At 53.8% G+C, this 15,921-nt stretch overlaps 1 protein-coding gene across 1 annotated transcript; it reads left to right on the top strand.

Moving 5' to 3' along the window:
• The first annotated feature begins 547 nt into the window (after positions 1-547).
• On the top strand, positions 548-10,584 carry Slc5a5 (solute carrier family 5 member 5). The gene is made up of 15 exons (XM_021170730.1): positions 548-995; positions 1,584-1,649; positions 1,960-2,011; positions 2,108-2,175; positions 2,954-3,108; positions 3,575-3,715; positions 3,835-3,964; positions 4,399-4,487; positions 4,678-4,790; positions 4,862-4,932; positions 5,444-5,530; positions 5,610-5,791; positions 7,326-7,450; positions 8,463-8,578; positions 9,522-10,584. The coding sequence occupies exons 1-15, from the start codon at positions 639-641 to the stop codon at positions 9,624-9,626; spliced, it is 1,857 nt and encodes a 618-aa protein (XP_021026389.1). The 5' UTR covers positions 548-638; the 3' UTR covers positions 9,627-10,584.
• The last annotated feature ends 5,337 nt before the right edge of the window (positions 10,585-15,921 follow it).

Here is a 15,921-nt window from a genome sequence, read left to right as displayed (position 1 = left end):
GCGCACACGCCTACACACACACACACACCATAGGTCCAGACTGCCCTGTGCAGGTCGGGAAACTGAGTCCTAAACAGAAGGTAGAAATTCTCTAAAGAGAACCTGAGTGCCTCCCACCGGGTTAGCAAGGGTGGACAGTTCCTTCTCCCACGCTGCGGAGAAAGGCAGATGCTCTCTGGGGGGAGGGCTCGAGTCTCGTTTTTCCTTATGGGGCCCGGAAGTCCCCGAAAGTGAACCCCACCAGTCCCGGGTTCCTCGTAGCTCCGGTTCCTAACTCCCGCAGGCTGTGTGAACAGAGGGGAGCGGAGGTCTGAGCCGTCCATGGCCCTTCCCGTCTGTCCACAACTCTACACGGAACAAGCCCTAGATGTGGGAGAAAGTGTCAGGAGACGCTAGTGTCCCCCCAACCCCATTACCCGCACCCCTGAAGGCCCGCTCGTCCCAGGACGGAAAGGGTGCGGGTCGCGCCCGCCTCCCAGGCTGGGGGGCGGGGCCGCGCTGACCCCGGAGCCCAATAAATCCGCCGCGCGAAAAGCGAGTGGGTCGACGGCCCAGCAGGGACTCGCGCTGCGACGCTCGCTCTGACCGAGAGTCCCCGACGTCCTCCGCATCCTCTCCGTTCCGAGTCACCTGTCTCCATGGAGGGCGCGGAGGCAGGGGCCCGGGCCACCTTCGGCCCCTGGGACTACGGCGTGTTCGCGACCATGCTGCTGGTGTCCACGGGCATCGGTCTGTGGGTCGGCCTGGCCCGCGGCGGCCAGCGCAGCGCCGACGACTTCTTCACCGGGGGCCGGCAGCTGGCGGCAGTGCCTGTGGGGCTGTCGCTGGCCGCTAGCTTCATGTCGGCTGTGCAGGTGCTCGGGGTCCCCGCGGAGGCAGCGCGCTACGGTCTCAAGTTTCTGTGGATGTGCGTGGGCCAATTGCTCAATTCGCTGCTCACAGCCTTGCTCTTCTTACCGATCTTCTACCGCCTGGGCCTTACCAGCACCTACCAGGTAGGGGACTTGGTCCCATGGGAAGGTTCCGGGAAGATGCCGCGGGCACCGGGCAGGGCCAGGAAGGAGGAAGAGCCAGTCCGGGTCCCACAGCTCGCAGCAGCCTCGGGGCAGTGGCCTCCCGCTGACACCTGTCCCTGCGAGTGCCCCGTACCAGCCACCCACCGGCGCCCGACAGAGTTCAAACGCCTGCAGTGAGGTGTAGGATTTCCCAACCGCTCAACAACTGTAGTGAAAACGGAATAGCATCGACTTGCAGTTTCAGCACTAGGGAGATTGAGGCAGGAGGATTGCCATGAGTACCAGGCTAGTTTGGACTCACTAGGGATACCCCAGTTTCAAATCTGAGGGCGCAGCTAGGCACCCTGAAACAACCGTCCAACAAGTGTAGCGACAATTTGAAGTCCCATGTGTGATATCTCAGTACTAGAGAAGCTTTGGCAGGAGGATTGCTGCGAGTTCCAAGCCGACTTAGCCTACACAGAGACTCTGTAAACTCAGTTGGGCACTCCGGAACAGAGTAGAAACAGTGAGGATGGCTGAGGGGTCACTTGCCCGGTAACCTCCAGCCCTTGGCTCCCTCTGCAGTACCTAGAACTGCGCTTCAGCCGAGCGGTCCGGCTCTGCGGGACGCTGCAGTACTTGGTGGCCACGGTGAGCGAACTGCCCGCCCTGCCACGCCCACACGAGCCCGCTCCAACCTGACCTCACGCCACACCCCTCATCCTACCTGGCCCCGCCCCTTCCCAGCTTGAGCTAAGCTTCTCTGGGACATACAAGAACCACGCCTATAGCTCCGCCCTCATCCTGCCTATGGGCACCCTCTTGCCTAGCTCCACCCCATCCTACCTAAAAACACCTTCTTGCAACCTGGCTCCGCCCTTCCTGCCTGATCCGCGCTCTCTTCTTTCTGCCTCCAACCCGTTTGCCCGCCCCTTGCCATCACCGCCCTCCCCACCCACAGATGCTGTATACTGGCATCGTGATCTACGCGCCTGCGCTCATCTTGAACCAAGGTCTGACTGTCGGGAGCGGGAGGGGCCAGGAGCCCAGGCTGGACCCTAAGTGAGCAGGCAGGATGAGGGAGACCTGACAGGGGGTATGTTTTGCAGTGACCGGGTTGGACATCTGGGCATCACTCCTGTCCACAGGAATCATCTGCACCTTGTACACGACCGTGGTAAGTGGGTTGTGGTGGCTGACACGCGGGAAACCTCAGGCAGGCAGCACCACTCCAGCTTTCTGGCACCTGAGGTAGCCGCAGCCTGCCTAACTGTGCCCGTGTCCTCTCCTACATAAAGCCTGATGGACATGTGAGCTTCAGGTGCGGCTGGATCCAGCAGCCCTGACAGAGCTTTACCTTCCCATGGTCACTCTGGTGCCTAAACTGGCCCTCTGCCTTTCCTGGCTCCTGCCCAGCAGTGAACTGGTTTCAGCTGGATCTGCCTGAGACTCTGGCCTATTCTTCTCCTGGTGCCCTGATTGGCTGTGCCACCTAAGGGACTGGCATGTTCTGGTTGCTGTTTATGTACGTCGATGGAGGCTCAGATTTCTATGAATGGCAGAGAGAAATACGTTTGTGAATCAGAAGTAGCTGCTTGGCTCCTGTCACAGCAGCATTGGGGAGGCTGAGGCTGGAAGCTTGTAAGTTCTAGGCCAGTCTGAGCTACATGGACCAGAAATAAACAAAAGGGATAATGATAATACTGGGTGTTGGATTGTTTGCTGGGATGCCTGGGGCCATTGCATCTGTACCCCCTTACCTTATCTAATCCTCTGACTGACCATAGAAACACACACTATTTCACAGAAGGGAAGCTCCAGAAGGGGGCTTTGGCTCCCTGTGCCACAGGAAGCCAGGCAGGGTGAGCTGGGGGTGCTCTTCAGCCTTCTCCCCACTCAGCCCTGCCCCAGCAGCCCTGGGCGGGTCTGTGACCTGTATCCCCTCTCCCACACAGGGTGGTATGAAGGCCGTGGTCTGGACAGATGTGTTCCAGGTTGTGGTAATGCTCGTCGGCTTCTGGGTGATCCTGGCTCGAGGTGTCCTGCTCATGGGGGGCCCCTGGAACGTGCTCAGTCTCGCTCAAAACCATTCCCGGATCAACCTGATGGAGTGAGACATGGGGCCTCACTGTGCAGCCCAGGCTAGCCCCACTTCTGTCCCTCAGCCTTCCCAGCACCGTGTCTCAGAGGGGAACAAAACTCAACATAGAAAACTCCTACTCATACTTCAAAACTCACTGCAAATGTCCCCTTAGGATCTAGAAAAGGCATGGGTGATCTGGGGAGGGTGACATCCTCACATGGTTGTTTTTGTTGTTGGGTTTGTTTGTTTTGTTTTGTTGTTTGTTGCTTTTGTTTGGTTTTTGGTTTTTGGCGACAGGGTTTCTCTGTACAGCCCAGGCTGTCCTGGAACTCACTCTGTAAACCAGGCTGGCCTTGAACTCAGAAATCCTCCTGCCTCCCAAGTGCTTGGGTTAAAGGCTAAAGGCGTGTCTTGGTCTTTTTTCTTGGGTTTTTGTTTTGTTTGTTTGTTTTTTTCCTCACATGGTTGTTAACCTGCCTCATTCCCTACTCAGCTTTGACCCTGACCCTCGGAGCCGCTACACCTTCTGGACATTTGTAGTAGGTGGCTCTCTGGTGTGGCTCTCCATGTATGGTGTGAACCAAGCCCAGGTGCAGCGCTATGTGGCCTGTCACACGGAGAGAAAGGCCAAGCTGTGAGTATGCAGTAAGTGTGCAGCGAGTGTGCAGTGAGTGTGCAGTGAGGGACCCACACAGAGGCTGCTGGGACAGCCTGGCCCTCCCCACACACTCCTAAGGCCACTCCATCCCCCAGGGCCTTGCTTGTCAACCAGCTTGGCCTCTTCCTGATTGTGGCTAGTGCAGCTTGCTGTGGAATTGTCATGTTTGTCTACTACAAGGACTGCGACCCCCTCCTCACAGGCCGCATCGCAGCACCCGATCAGGTGAGCTCTGCTCAGCTTTCCCATCGTGGGGTGGGGCTAGAAAAGCATCCCTTCTAGAAGGCACAGGCTGCAGGCTTTTGATGCAGAGAGCTCAGAGACTGGTCCAAGGAAAGCTGGGGTGGGGGCGGGGGGGGGGTGAGCCTGGGAGGCAGGCAGTAGGGAGCCATAGTAGAGTGAGAGCAGCCAGAGGACCTTTCACCTTTCAGTCACAGAAATGCCCTAGGGACATCAAGGAGAGGTAAGACCTCAGGCAGCCAGCGTGACAGGACACTTAAGATAATGATAGCTGGACTCTTCCTTTTGGAGGGTAAGGGGTTGTTGAGATAGGGCTTCATGTAGCTCAGACTGACCTGCATGCAATTCACAATGTAGCCGAGGCTGAGGCTGGCCTGTCTCCGTGTCCCCCTTGTCACAGAGGCCTCTGTCTTCCACAGTACATGCCACTGCTCGTGTTGGACATTTTTGAGGATCTGCCCGGAGTCCCCGGGCTCTTCCTGGCCTGTGCCTACAGTGGCACCCTCAGGTGGGCTCCCTGCTGCCCCTCAACATGACTCTGCCCCCAGGGGCTCTGGTGCTAATTGACTGGCCAGCATCCCCTGGAGGATGCCAAGGTCTGGCCTCATCCATCAGTTAGGGAGGATGGCCCCAGGCAGGGGACTGCACCAGCTCTCTCGGGGTGTCCTGAGACTTACTTCTTCTCCCTCCATCCCCAGCACCGCGTCCACCAGTATCAACGCTATGGCAGCTGTAACTGTGGAAGACCTCATCAAGCCCAGGATGCCTAGCCTGGCACCTCGGAAGCTGGTTTTCATCTCTAAAGGGCTCTGTGAGTTTGGGGGACTAGGGTTCAGGACCAGGATGGTACCCCACACTGACTGAGCTACCCCTCCCCCACAGCATTCATCTATGGCTCAGCCTGCCTCACTGTGGCTGCTCTGTCCTCGCTGCTGGGAGGTGGGGTCCTCCAGGTGAGACCCCCAACCCCACCTGTCTTGTACCTACGTGAGTCTCAGCCCAGGCTCGGGGAGATATTCGGGCTATTGGACACTACTAGCTGGGAGTGGGGATGGGGTGGTGTTGAACGTCTGTCATCCTAGAGGCTGAGGTGGGAAGGTGAGGAGTTCGAGGCCATTCCTAGCTACATAGAGAGTTCGAGGGCACAGGTGAAACCCACCACTGATTCTGTCTACTAGCCTTGGGGGAGAAATAGGACTGAGAAAACTGGAGCACAGAGGAATTTCAAAACCTGCAGTGGTTTTGTGCTAAGAAGTGGTGAATAGCCGGGCGTGGTGGCGCATGCCTTTAATCCCAGCACTCGGGAGGCAGAGGCAGGCGGATTTCTGAGTTCGAGGCCAGCCTGGTCTACAAAGTGAGTTCCAGGACAGCCAGAGCTATACAGAGAAACCCTGTCTCGAAAAACCAAAAAAAAAAAAAAAAGAAGTGGTGAATAAGCCCAGTCCTTCTCCACCTGCCTTGCAGGGCTCTTTCACCGTGATGGGTGTCATCAGTGGGCCTCTCCTTGGCGCCTTCACCCTCGGGATGCTGCTCCCAGCCTGCAACACGCCAGTGAGTAGGGAGGGCTGTGGGCGTCCTGTGAGAGATGAGATCAATGTGCCCCTCTCCTCACTTGTGGCCCCGCCCCCAGGGCGTCCTCTCCGGGCTGGCAGCAGGCTTAGCTGTATCCATGTGGGTGGCCGTGGGGGCCACACTGTACCCGCCTGGAGAGCAGACCATGGGAGTGCTGCCCACCTCGGCTGCAGGATGCACCAATGCCTCGGTCCTCCCGGACCCACCCGGAGCTGCCAACACTTCCAGAGGGATCCCCAGGTGAACAGCCCGGGGTCGGGGCGGGGGTGGGGTGGGGTGGGGGGTGGGTGTCTAGGGTGTGGTGTGAGGGTGTTAACAGGAATGGACTGGGAGTGGAGGAAAGAGCATTCCTAGAGGGACAAAATCGGTTTGTGCAAAGGCCCTCGGGCCACGCCACGTTCAAGTTCTAAGGCTACAGGGAGGTGATCTGGTATTAATAGAAGGGCAGAGGAACCAAAGGCAGAATTGGCTTGCTTTTCCTCTTATTTTTCGTGTTTTAGTACTTTGAGAGAGTCTCAGGTAACCCAGGCTGGCCCTAGAACTCTCTACATAGCCAAAGATGACCCTGATCCTCCTTCCTCCACCTGCTGCATGCTGAGGTGACAGGTGTGCTCCAACATATCTGGCTACTCTGGGTTTTTTTCTTCTTTTCCTTCTCCTCCCCTCCTCTCCCCTCCCCTCCTCTCTCCTCCCCTCCTCTCCCCTCCCCTTCCCTTTTAGGTCTCTCCAGACAGGGTTTCTCTGTGTAGCCCTAGCTGTGCAGAAACTCACTCTTGTAGACTAGGCTGGCCTGAAACTCATATAGAACTGTCTTCTGTCTTTATTAATTATTCTAATTTTTATTGGGATATAATACACAGCTAACCATAAAAGCTTAGGTTTAACTGGGTGTAGTGGCTGAGCTCCTCAGCACTTTAGAGGCAACAGGCTATCCTTGTCTACAAGATAAGTTTGAGGACAATTTGGTCCACATTAATAAATTAATTTTTTTTTAATTCTTGCTTCTGGGAAGATCCCTATTTTAAGTCTGTGGGTTGACCTCTCCTAGGCATTTCCTAAGAACAAAATCTTAGAATATGTGAACTTTTGCATCTAACCTTGTTTTGGAAATTCATCCTTGATTATCTCTGACCAAAGTGTCCACCATCAGTTCCTTCCCTTTCAGGGCTGAGTGATATTCCAGTGAATGGCTATACCACATGTGTGTAACTGCTCATCAGTGGATAGCCATATGGGTGATGCCCTGGTTGGTGCTGTTGTGAACAGAGTCCCATACACCTTTGTGCACACAGCCAAGTGTGCACAGGCTCCTCTTCCTAGCCCTGGGGAAGGCTTGAGACTTTGTCTCAATCGAGGCCTGGTCTTGGGGTGTTGCTCACTAGTTGAGTACTATCCTAGCATTGGAGAGGTCCTGGGTTCCTTCTAGAAAAATGCAGAGAAAGAAGAGAAGATGCTAGGTGAAGCTCCATGCCCATCTAAAACCTTCCAAAGCTTGGTCAGGTCCGGCTGGCATTTTCCTGTGTGTGCCTCTTCAGAGGACAGGTCTATGAAGGTTTTGACCAGAAGGTTTTTTTCTAAGTATTCAGTTTCATTTAATTGCAAGATCAATGGGCAGCCATGGTGGGTGGTAGGCTGTAGCAGAAAGAGAGGAGACCCGGCCATTGCATACATCTCTGTATTTGAGGGATGGCTGAAGAAGTTGGTCTCAGCTGACACAGTGGGCTGGTGGACAAACAGGAAGAAGGCATCTCACGCCTGTCCTCCCCCACCGCAGTTCTGGAATGGACTTGGGCCGCCCAGCCCTTTCCGACACCTTTTATGCTGTCTCCTATCTCTACTACGGGGCTCTGGGCACTTTGACCACTATGCTTTGCGGTGCTCTCATCAGCTACTTAACTGGTAAGTGCAGCAGCCTCCTGGGGGGGGGGGGATCCGACTCCGGTGTCAGCTGTTCATTCTCCTGCCTCCACCCTCAACTCCCCAAAGGGAGAGATGAAAGAGACTCCCAGCCGGCTGAGAGCTGGCACATTTTTTGCCTCATCCTTGAGACGCCCCACAAGGCCAGTTCTATTTTGCAGATGTGGGAACTAAATGGGGCAGGTTCCTCCCGGAAAGTCCCTGCTGTGGCCAGGGGATGCGGGCGCTGTCCGCGGTCCTGAAGCAAATCAGCATGGGGAGGCCCTTGGGCTCTAACAACATCCTGTTTGCTTGGATTTGACACGGGGGGGGGGGGGATCTCTCTCTGCAGCTCAGGCTGACCCTCATGACAATCCTCCAGCCTCGCCTTTATGAGTGCTTGGATGACATGTGCACACCACCGCACTCAACACAGGCTATATTCTCTTTTAGTCATATATTTCCTTTTGAGACAGGGTCTCACTTAGCCCCCGCTGGCCTCAAATTCCTTATGTAGCTGAGGCAGACCTTGAATTTAGGATTCCCCCTCTTCCACCCACTCCTGAGTGTATTCACCACCGTACCTGGTTTATGTGGTTCTGGAGGTGGAAGCCAGGGCTGCCTGCGTGCCAAGCACTCTACCCTCTGAGATGGGAGCATTTGACACCCGACCCTCAGGCCCAGCCTGGCTTACTTCTATGACTCAGCGACTTGGTGCCCCCAGGCTGTTGCTGAACTTCTAGACATTAGGGTTGAAACAATGAAGGGCCAAACGCTGGGCACTCCCAGCCAGCTGAGCTGATGGCGCCTATCTGTGATGCCAACACTCGGAAGACAGAGGCAGGAGGACTGGCTGAGCTGTAGCTGGAGAACCCGTCTCAAAAGAGAAAAATAACCTAAGACTGAAACCAACTCATGATTCAGATGAAGCAACTGAGATGAACTGGGTGGGCCGCCATGGCTGGCGATGGGGCTGGGCACTCAACGCTGAGTCCCCATCCTCTCTGCCCCTCAGGCCCCACCAAGCGCAGCTCCCTGGGCCCCGGATTACTGTGGTGGGACCTCGCTCGGCAGACAGCATCTGTGGCCCCAAAGGAGGACACCACCACCCTGGAGGACAGCCTGGTGAAGGTCAGATCTAGCCCAGGTCACTGGGCGCCAAGGTCATGGGGACCTGGCGGGTGTGGCCAAAGGGGCCCGGCAGATTCCTCTCTGTGGTTAAAGTCATCCCTTTCCCAGGGGCTGACACATGAGCACTGTCTATTTTTATCATATCTGTTTTTTTAAACAAATATTTCCTGCCTGTGGCAGGGGAAACTGGTTTCCCCTTGAGAGAGAGAGAGAGAGAGACTCATGAAGAATATTCTTAAGATAACATTACTTAATTCAGAATTACATAAGAAATGGGGGGCTGGAGGGGAGAGCTAGGCTGGAGCTGAGGCCGGGGACTGTAGAGCCAGTCGATGATCTGAAAGTAGGAGACACTGTCACCTCGGGTCAAGTGACCAGAGTGACACAAAGAAAGGAGAAGTTTTTCTAGTACATGACACTACAGATAGAAATGTGGAGTGCCAGGCCAGGAGTTCGAGGCCAACCCGAGCTACATAGCAGGCCTGAGGCCAGCCTAGATCTCAAGTAACAGTAGGAAGGGGCTGGAGGCGCCGGCTGGGCCGGCAAAGGATCGTTCAGGCACCACATGAGGAGCACCACCACCTGTCACTCCAGTTTCCCCGGATCTGAGGCCCCAGGCATGCACACACGCTGGCATAACACCCACACCCCATACCTGTAACATAGAAATAAAATAAGGTTATGAACCTTAGTGATCCCAGTACTGAGGCAGAAGGATCACTGCAAGTCTGAGGTTACACCGGGACTGGGGCTGGGCCTTGGTGGACCGCTCTCACAACACCAGGGAGGTAGAGGCAGGAGGATGGACCTCAGCGACAAGGCTAGCCTGGACAGCAGCTGACTCTGATGGAGGGGTGCTGGGCCACTCTGCATGTAGATGACCTAGTTAGTCCTCTGGGACCCCATCTGGGGCGGGTGTATGATGTCCTACGCTTTCTTTCAGGGACCGGAAGACATCCCTGCTGCGACCAAGAAGCCCCCTGGCTTCAGGCCAGGAGCAGAGACCCACCCCCTATATCTGGGGCATGATGTTGAGACCAACCTCTGAGGGCGGGGCCCGAGAAAGCCAATCACAGGCCTTGGGCCAGCAGCCTCCTCTCTGAATGGTTGGACCTTCACCTGTACAGAAGCTTGGCTGATACAGGCCCTGCCCGCCCTGAAGTCCTGAAGTCCCTGTGTCCCACCTGCACCCCCAAAAAGAGGGTTGGTTCTCTATCCACCAAGGAAAACATCTGGAACCGCCGTGACCTTGTAGATTGCAGTAGGCAGCTGAGAACACCCAGCTTCTCCAGACCATGGGGTTTTCCCATTGAACAAGCAGAGAAGCTGAGGGCAGTCACCCCAACGCCGGGAAGGTAGAGGCAAAAGATTCAGGAGGTCAAGATCATCCACAGCTACAGGCTGAGACCCTGCCCACCCCCAAATATATAAAAGTAATCTGGGTGAGCCGCGTGGGCACACAGAAGACCCAAGGCAGAGGGAGAAATGGGGTGTCTACAGAACACAGAGCCTCAAGGATTGTGACGCTTCCGCGAAGTGCCAAGGGACAGATTCTCAGAGCCCTCACAAGACATGGATGGACGAGTTGCCTCCTCAAAAGGACTGACGGTTTGCAGACTATCAGAGAACATGTTCCTTCTGTGGTCAGCCACCTAGGCTCTGCTAATGTTTTCCAGCTTCCAGGAGGCCCTGCAGACCCCACCTCCCATGCTCTCTGCTCTTCACCCCTGTGCTTTGTACACACTGGGCACCTGCTCTACCACTGAACCTCACACCTACACCTCCATTTTTATTTTATTTTTGACACAGTGTCTTAAGGTAGTCTGGCTGATGTCTAGCTATCACTCAGCGCTTTTATGTATATCAATATTTCATTCTTTTTCATTGCCAAGTGGTCTTGTAAGGACATACCGCAATGTGTCACCCATTCCCAGTGGGCGGATGGGTGAATAGCTACATTGTTTTCAGCTTTTGTATACACCAATAAAATTGCTGTAGGTGTTCAGGTGCAGTGGCCTGTGACATAATCATTGGCTGTCAGTCTCCAGCCCCACACCTGTGAGTTCCATGAACCCACAGATGGAAAACGTGGAAAAAGTTATTTTACTGAACACATATGACCTTCTTCTGAGGTCATGGTTCCCTAGACAAATGGTGTAAGAAGTATCTACAGAGTTGACTCTGCTCTGTACCTTAGGGTGTGCACACAGAAGTCAGGGGTAGTGGCACACCTGCATGAGCCCTCAGAAGGCTGAAGGAGGAGTGTGCTATGGGTTCCAGACTCATTTGGGCTATGGAATGTTTTTCTGTCTCAAAACTACAGGACCACAAATCAGCAGACAGCTGGTGGTGTGACCTGGAGAGTTTGTCATGCATGCCAGAGGCTCTGTCCCCAAGCACGAGAAAGACCAGTCTAGAAGGTTGTGCAGGTTGGCTCTGTGCAAGCATAAGATGTATGGCATCCTAAGCAAGCAGGGCATCCTCCAAGCCACGCTCCTGAGGCCACCACCACACTAATGTTTCTCCTGGAGAATTCATTTCTTGGGTGGCCATGACCTGACTGGTCTTATTTTAGGGACAGGACTGAGACAAAGTAATATGTAGCCCAGGGTGACCCCCCATTTGCTAAATAATTCAGGATAACATGTCTAACACCCAGTCCTCCTGCCTCTGCCTCCTCTTGTCTAGCAAGAAGCTCGGGAGTCCTCCCACAATCTCTCTTCTCCTCCCAGACCCCACCACCTCCATTAATGGTTTGCTGTTTTTCTCTCTCTTTTCTTTTCTTTTCTTTTCTTTCTTTCTTTCTTTCTTTCTTTCTTTCTTTCTTTCTTTCTTTCTTTCTTTCTTTCTTTTTTGAGACAAGGTTTCTCAACTGCCCGGCTGGTTTGTTGTTTCTCTGAGACGGGGCTTTTCTGGGTACTCCTGGCTGTCCTAGAACTCAATATGTACACAAAGCTGGCCTCGAACCCAGAGATCCACCTGCCTCTGCCTCCCCAGTGCTGGGATTAAAACTGTGCACCACCACTGTATGACCATCACTTCCCTTATTTCCCCCCCAAAAGTTTCTCCCTTTTATTTGTATGTATGCAAACACACACCAAAGCAGGACAGTGAGAGGTCAGAGGACAGCTTGCAGGAGTTCGTAGTCTCTTTCTACTGTGTAAGACCGGAGGATCGAACTCACATTCTCAGGCTTGGCAGCAAGCTCCTTTGCCTATTGAGCCCTCCCCCCTGCCCCTCTTTTCTCTTTCACTCTGGCCTTGATTCTTTTACTTATCTGGATGGCAAACATCACAGCAGCATTAGCTGCCAGCCAGGATGGCGGCAGCTCTGCTTCACCCAGAATGTGTCATGTCTGTCCTTCAGTCACCTGACACAGGCAAGCAGCCATATTCACTCCCCGGCTTGGAGCAGCGTAATTTCCCCACCTCCTTGCTTAGCACAAAGCCTGACATCCGGCGCCTCAGCACGGTGAGCTGCTCTTCGGGAATTTTTCTGCCTCTCATGTTTGAGTGATCCAGGCCCTCTGAAGCTCCAGGGTCCTTCTGGTCCCTGGAATGAAAACCTTGCACACCCCCGGCATTGTGGCCTCCGCAGCACAGCTGACTTCAATCTTCTGATATTTTTTTTTTTGCATTTTTGCATGCGCATAGGCTGTCTCCTGCACGCCCCTCCACTGTGCTCAGCAGCTCTATCCCGAGGTGCCTTGAGCAGGGATCTTACAAGCTTCCTACCTGCTGACTCACCCTAAACTCTCAATCCAGACCCTCTCCAAGAACTGCCTGTGCCCGGACTAAGCAATCACAGAGCCTCCCTCCACATCCCTCCCTCTCCTCCCCTCCACATCCCATCCTTGCTGACAGTCCCAAGCCAGGTGGAGCCTCCCACAGAGCTGGTGGCTGTGTCTGTCGCCCCTGCTGGTCTAGGCATCCATGGCTCAGGCCAAGAGCCTGCCGACATTCCTGTAGGCTCTGGGGCAGCAGGGGCGCTGTCAGGAAGCCAGGAAGGAACAGAGCCAGCACCTGGCAGGAAGCAGTTAAGTTCCTTTGGCTGAGTCAGCTTCGGGTTGGGTGGCCCCAGGGACATCTGCAATGCTGAAACCCCAAATTCACTCTGCTAGGTGGGACATGCCCGGGAAATGGGAGGATCTGAAGCTCAGGGTGTCATCCTTGACTTCAGGGTGAGTACAGAACCAGCCTGGGCTGCCTGAGACTGTCCCAAGTCCCAAACAGCAAGGACAAACAAATTGATTCAAGACCTGTCCACAGACATTGGAGAAAGAATTGGGGTCCTCCCTCAGAACGAGGGCTCCTCAAACTTAGCTCAAGCACAAGCATTACCCACTAGAACAGAATCTCATGAGGTTGGTATGTGACCTGCCCCCTGTGACTGCACCTCTCTTGTTTCACCAGGGCTGACCAGGCAATGGGTTACACAGCAGGAGCTGAGATGCCGTTGCCCTAGCAACTCAAAGCCAACCAAATTCTGAAGGGTGTTCTGTTAAAGATCCTGCATCTTGGATCAGGAACATGTCTCAGTGGAAGAGCACCTGCCCACCAAGTGTGAGCTGGTGATACTGCCAGCAGATGAGTTCCTGGTCCCTGGCTGTCATACCATTCTCTCCAATGGAGTAGGGTCTGAGTCTTGCCTCCGGTGCAGCTTCAAGCCAGCCTTGGCCCCAGAGAGTCTGCCTTAAACACAACAAACAGTAACAGGAGCGGGATAAGGGAGAGGGTGTATGAGCTCAGCAGGACTCTCAGGATGGAGGTGGGATCCTGGGGAGGTCGGCCAGGTGGACCAGAGTCAGGATAAACAAGGGCTGGAACAGACTGAAGCTGAGCTGGTTCTGGTGGGGCAGCCTGTAAAAGTGTCAGCCTGGAGGTCCTAGGCCCCCATGCCCTGAGCCCCAAGCCAGTGATGGACGCCGATGCTGTCTGCTCCTTGATTACAGTTTTCTTCCACCTGTGGCCTCAAGACTCAACACCATTTCATCTGTAACAAAAATAGAAAGGCAATTTTTTTTTTTGGATTTTTGAGACAGGGTTTCTCTCTGTAGTCCTGGCTGTCCCGGAACTCACTCTGTAGAACAGGCTGGCCTCGAACTCAGAAATCCGCCTGCCTCTGCCTCCTGAGTGCTGGGATTAAAGGCGTGCGCCACCACGCCCGGCAGAAAAGCAAATTTTAAGAGCTGGAGAAAGGGCTCAAGAATTGCTCTTGTAGAGGGTCCAGGTCAGTCCCTAGCAACCACATAAGGTATCTCACTCAGCTCCAGGGGATCCAATGCCCATTTCTGACCTCTGCAGGCACCAGGCACACACATAATTAAAAATAACAAAGTTAATATCTTTAAAAAGAAAACAAAGATGAACAAGATTTATTCACTCAGGAGGCAGAGGCAGGAGGATTTCTATGAGCTCGAGGGCATCCTGGTCTACAGAGTGGGTTCCAAGATAATCAGGGATTCATAGTGAGATGCTGTCTTGAACAGAGAAGGAGAGAGAGAGAGAGAGAGAGAGAGAGAGAGAATATGTGAGGTTGTTTTTTTTTTTTTTTTTTATGTGAAAACATACATTGATAAGCATACTAGTGTTTGATTTAAGTATTTTTTTTTTTTTTTTTTTTTGTCTCCTGAAGCTGTGTGTGTCACAAGAGCAGACCCCACGGGGCGGCTGTTTGATGTCTGAGTCTGCTGCTTGTCCACATATCAGCATAGCCCACATTATCCAGTGCAACAGATTGCCTCGGGAGAGGAGGAGAGGGGTCAACCCCAGAAAGCAAACAGGCCCTTGGCCTCTGCTTTGTGTCCCCAGGGGCCTTGTCACACTGGGCTTCATGCCTGCCCAGCCCACCTCTGAACAGGGCTCCTGCGGTTGCTGGATTTGGTCCTTTCTCAAACATTTGTTTTGAGACAAGATGCCTGCAGGTGAGTCATGGCCAGGGCAGCTGAAGGGAGAGAGAGGGCTGGGGCAGGGCTACAGCTGTGCAGGCCCTCGGGGCAGATGAGGATCTGGGACCACAGTGGCCTGGAAGTTCTGCAGGGGGAGGGGGGGGAGGGGAAGGGGGGTTGGGGACCAGCACAAGGTGCAGTGTTAGGACAGAGGCCAGGAATCTGCAGGGAGGAGACTGACATACAAGTCCCTCTGTGACAGTGCAGGAACAGACGGTCCCAGAGCAAGTGACTCCATTTCCATTGATTGAAAGGTCCAGAACAGGCCAGGGCTCAGGGTGGCTTGGGGTGGCATCGAGGGCTTGAAAGACAGCCCAAGTGACTGACAACAGTTTGGTGTTGGAATATTCTACAATTTGACAGAGGTGGGGGTCCCTTAGAGGAGAAGAAGCTAAGGGCCTGTAAACTGAAGTTTCACTCACATAATTTTGATCAAATGAACCAGACATGGGAATTAGAGAGCTGGCTCAGCAGCTAAGAGCCCCGGCTGCTCTTGCAGAGGACCCACCATCTCTGGGAGCACTGAATGCATATGGTGCCCACAGACAAGCAGGTGGAACAGTAACACACACGCAAACCTAAAAGACAGACCAGGCAATGGTGGTGCACGCCTTTAATCCCAGCACTTGGGAGGCAGAGACAGGTGGAATTCTGAGTTCAAGGCCAGCCTGGTCTACAGAGTGAGTTCCAGGACAGCCAGGGCTATACAGAGAAACCCTGTCTCGAAAAAAAAGAGTACTGTGACTCAGTTGTTAAAAGTACTTGTGGCTCAGTGATATAGAACTTGCCTCGTGTGCATGAAGCCCTGGCTTCCATCCCAGCGCATCAGGGTATAGGACCCAGACCTCTACTCTTGCAGGAGGATCTCTGTGAGTTCTGGGCTAGTCAAGGCTATATAGAGACACCCAAGGCCATCCTAGGGACTTTGCACACAGAATGAAGAAACAAGTAACTTAGAGACATAATAGAAAACAGCAAAACTAAAACCCAGGTCGGGCTTTGTGCAGCCAATCACAATGTACAAGTGGAAGCCACGAGTTCCAGACCGGCCTGGGTTGCAGGCCAAAGAAAAAGCCGGAAGCAGCTTCTTCTGCACCCCGGCCCAATGGGATCCAAACCCAGACCTGTGAGTTTGCCCTGGGGCTCACAGCGGCAGAAGGCCCTGGAAGGCCAACTCTGCTCCGGGGAGATTCCTCTGGTGTAGCGGTGCTGGCTTGGTGACAAAAAACACAGAGTCTCCTGTCCTTAACTGAGTGACCTGAGACTTGTTTAGTTATCTGGATTCATTTTAACTAAATTGACACCATTCTCTTCTCACATATAAGCTTTGTTTTTTTTTGTTTGTTTGTTTTTTGTTTTGTTTTGTTTTTTTGAGACAGGGTTTCTCTGTGTAGCC

The sequence above is a fragment of the Mus caroli genome, chromosome 8, assembly GCF_900094665.2.
Source record: "Mus caroli chromosome 8, CAROLI_EIJ_v1.1, whole genome shotgun sequence".
Lineage (NCBI taxonomy): Eukaryota > Metazoa > Chordata > Mammalia > Rodentia > Muridae > Mus > Mus caroli.
Note: the sequence above shows the minus strand (reverse complement) of the source record. Positions and strands in the feature narration are given on the sequence as shown.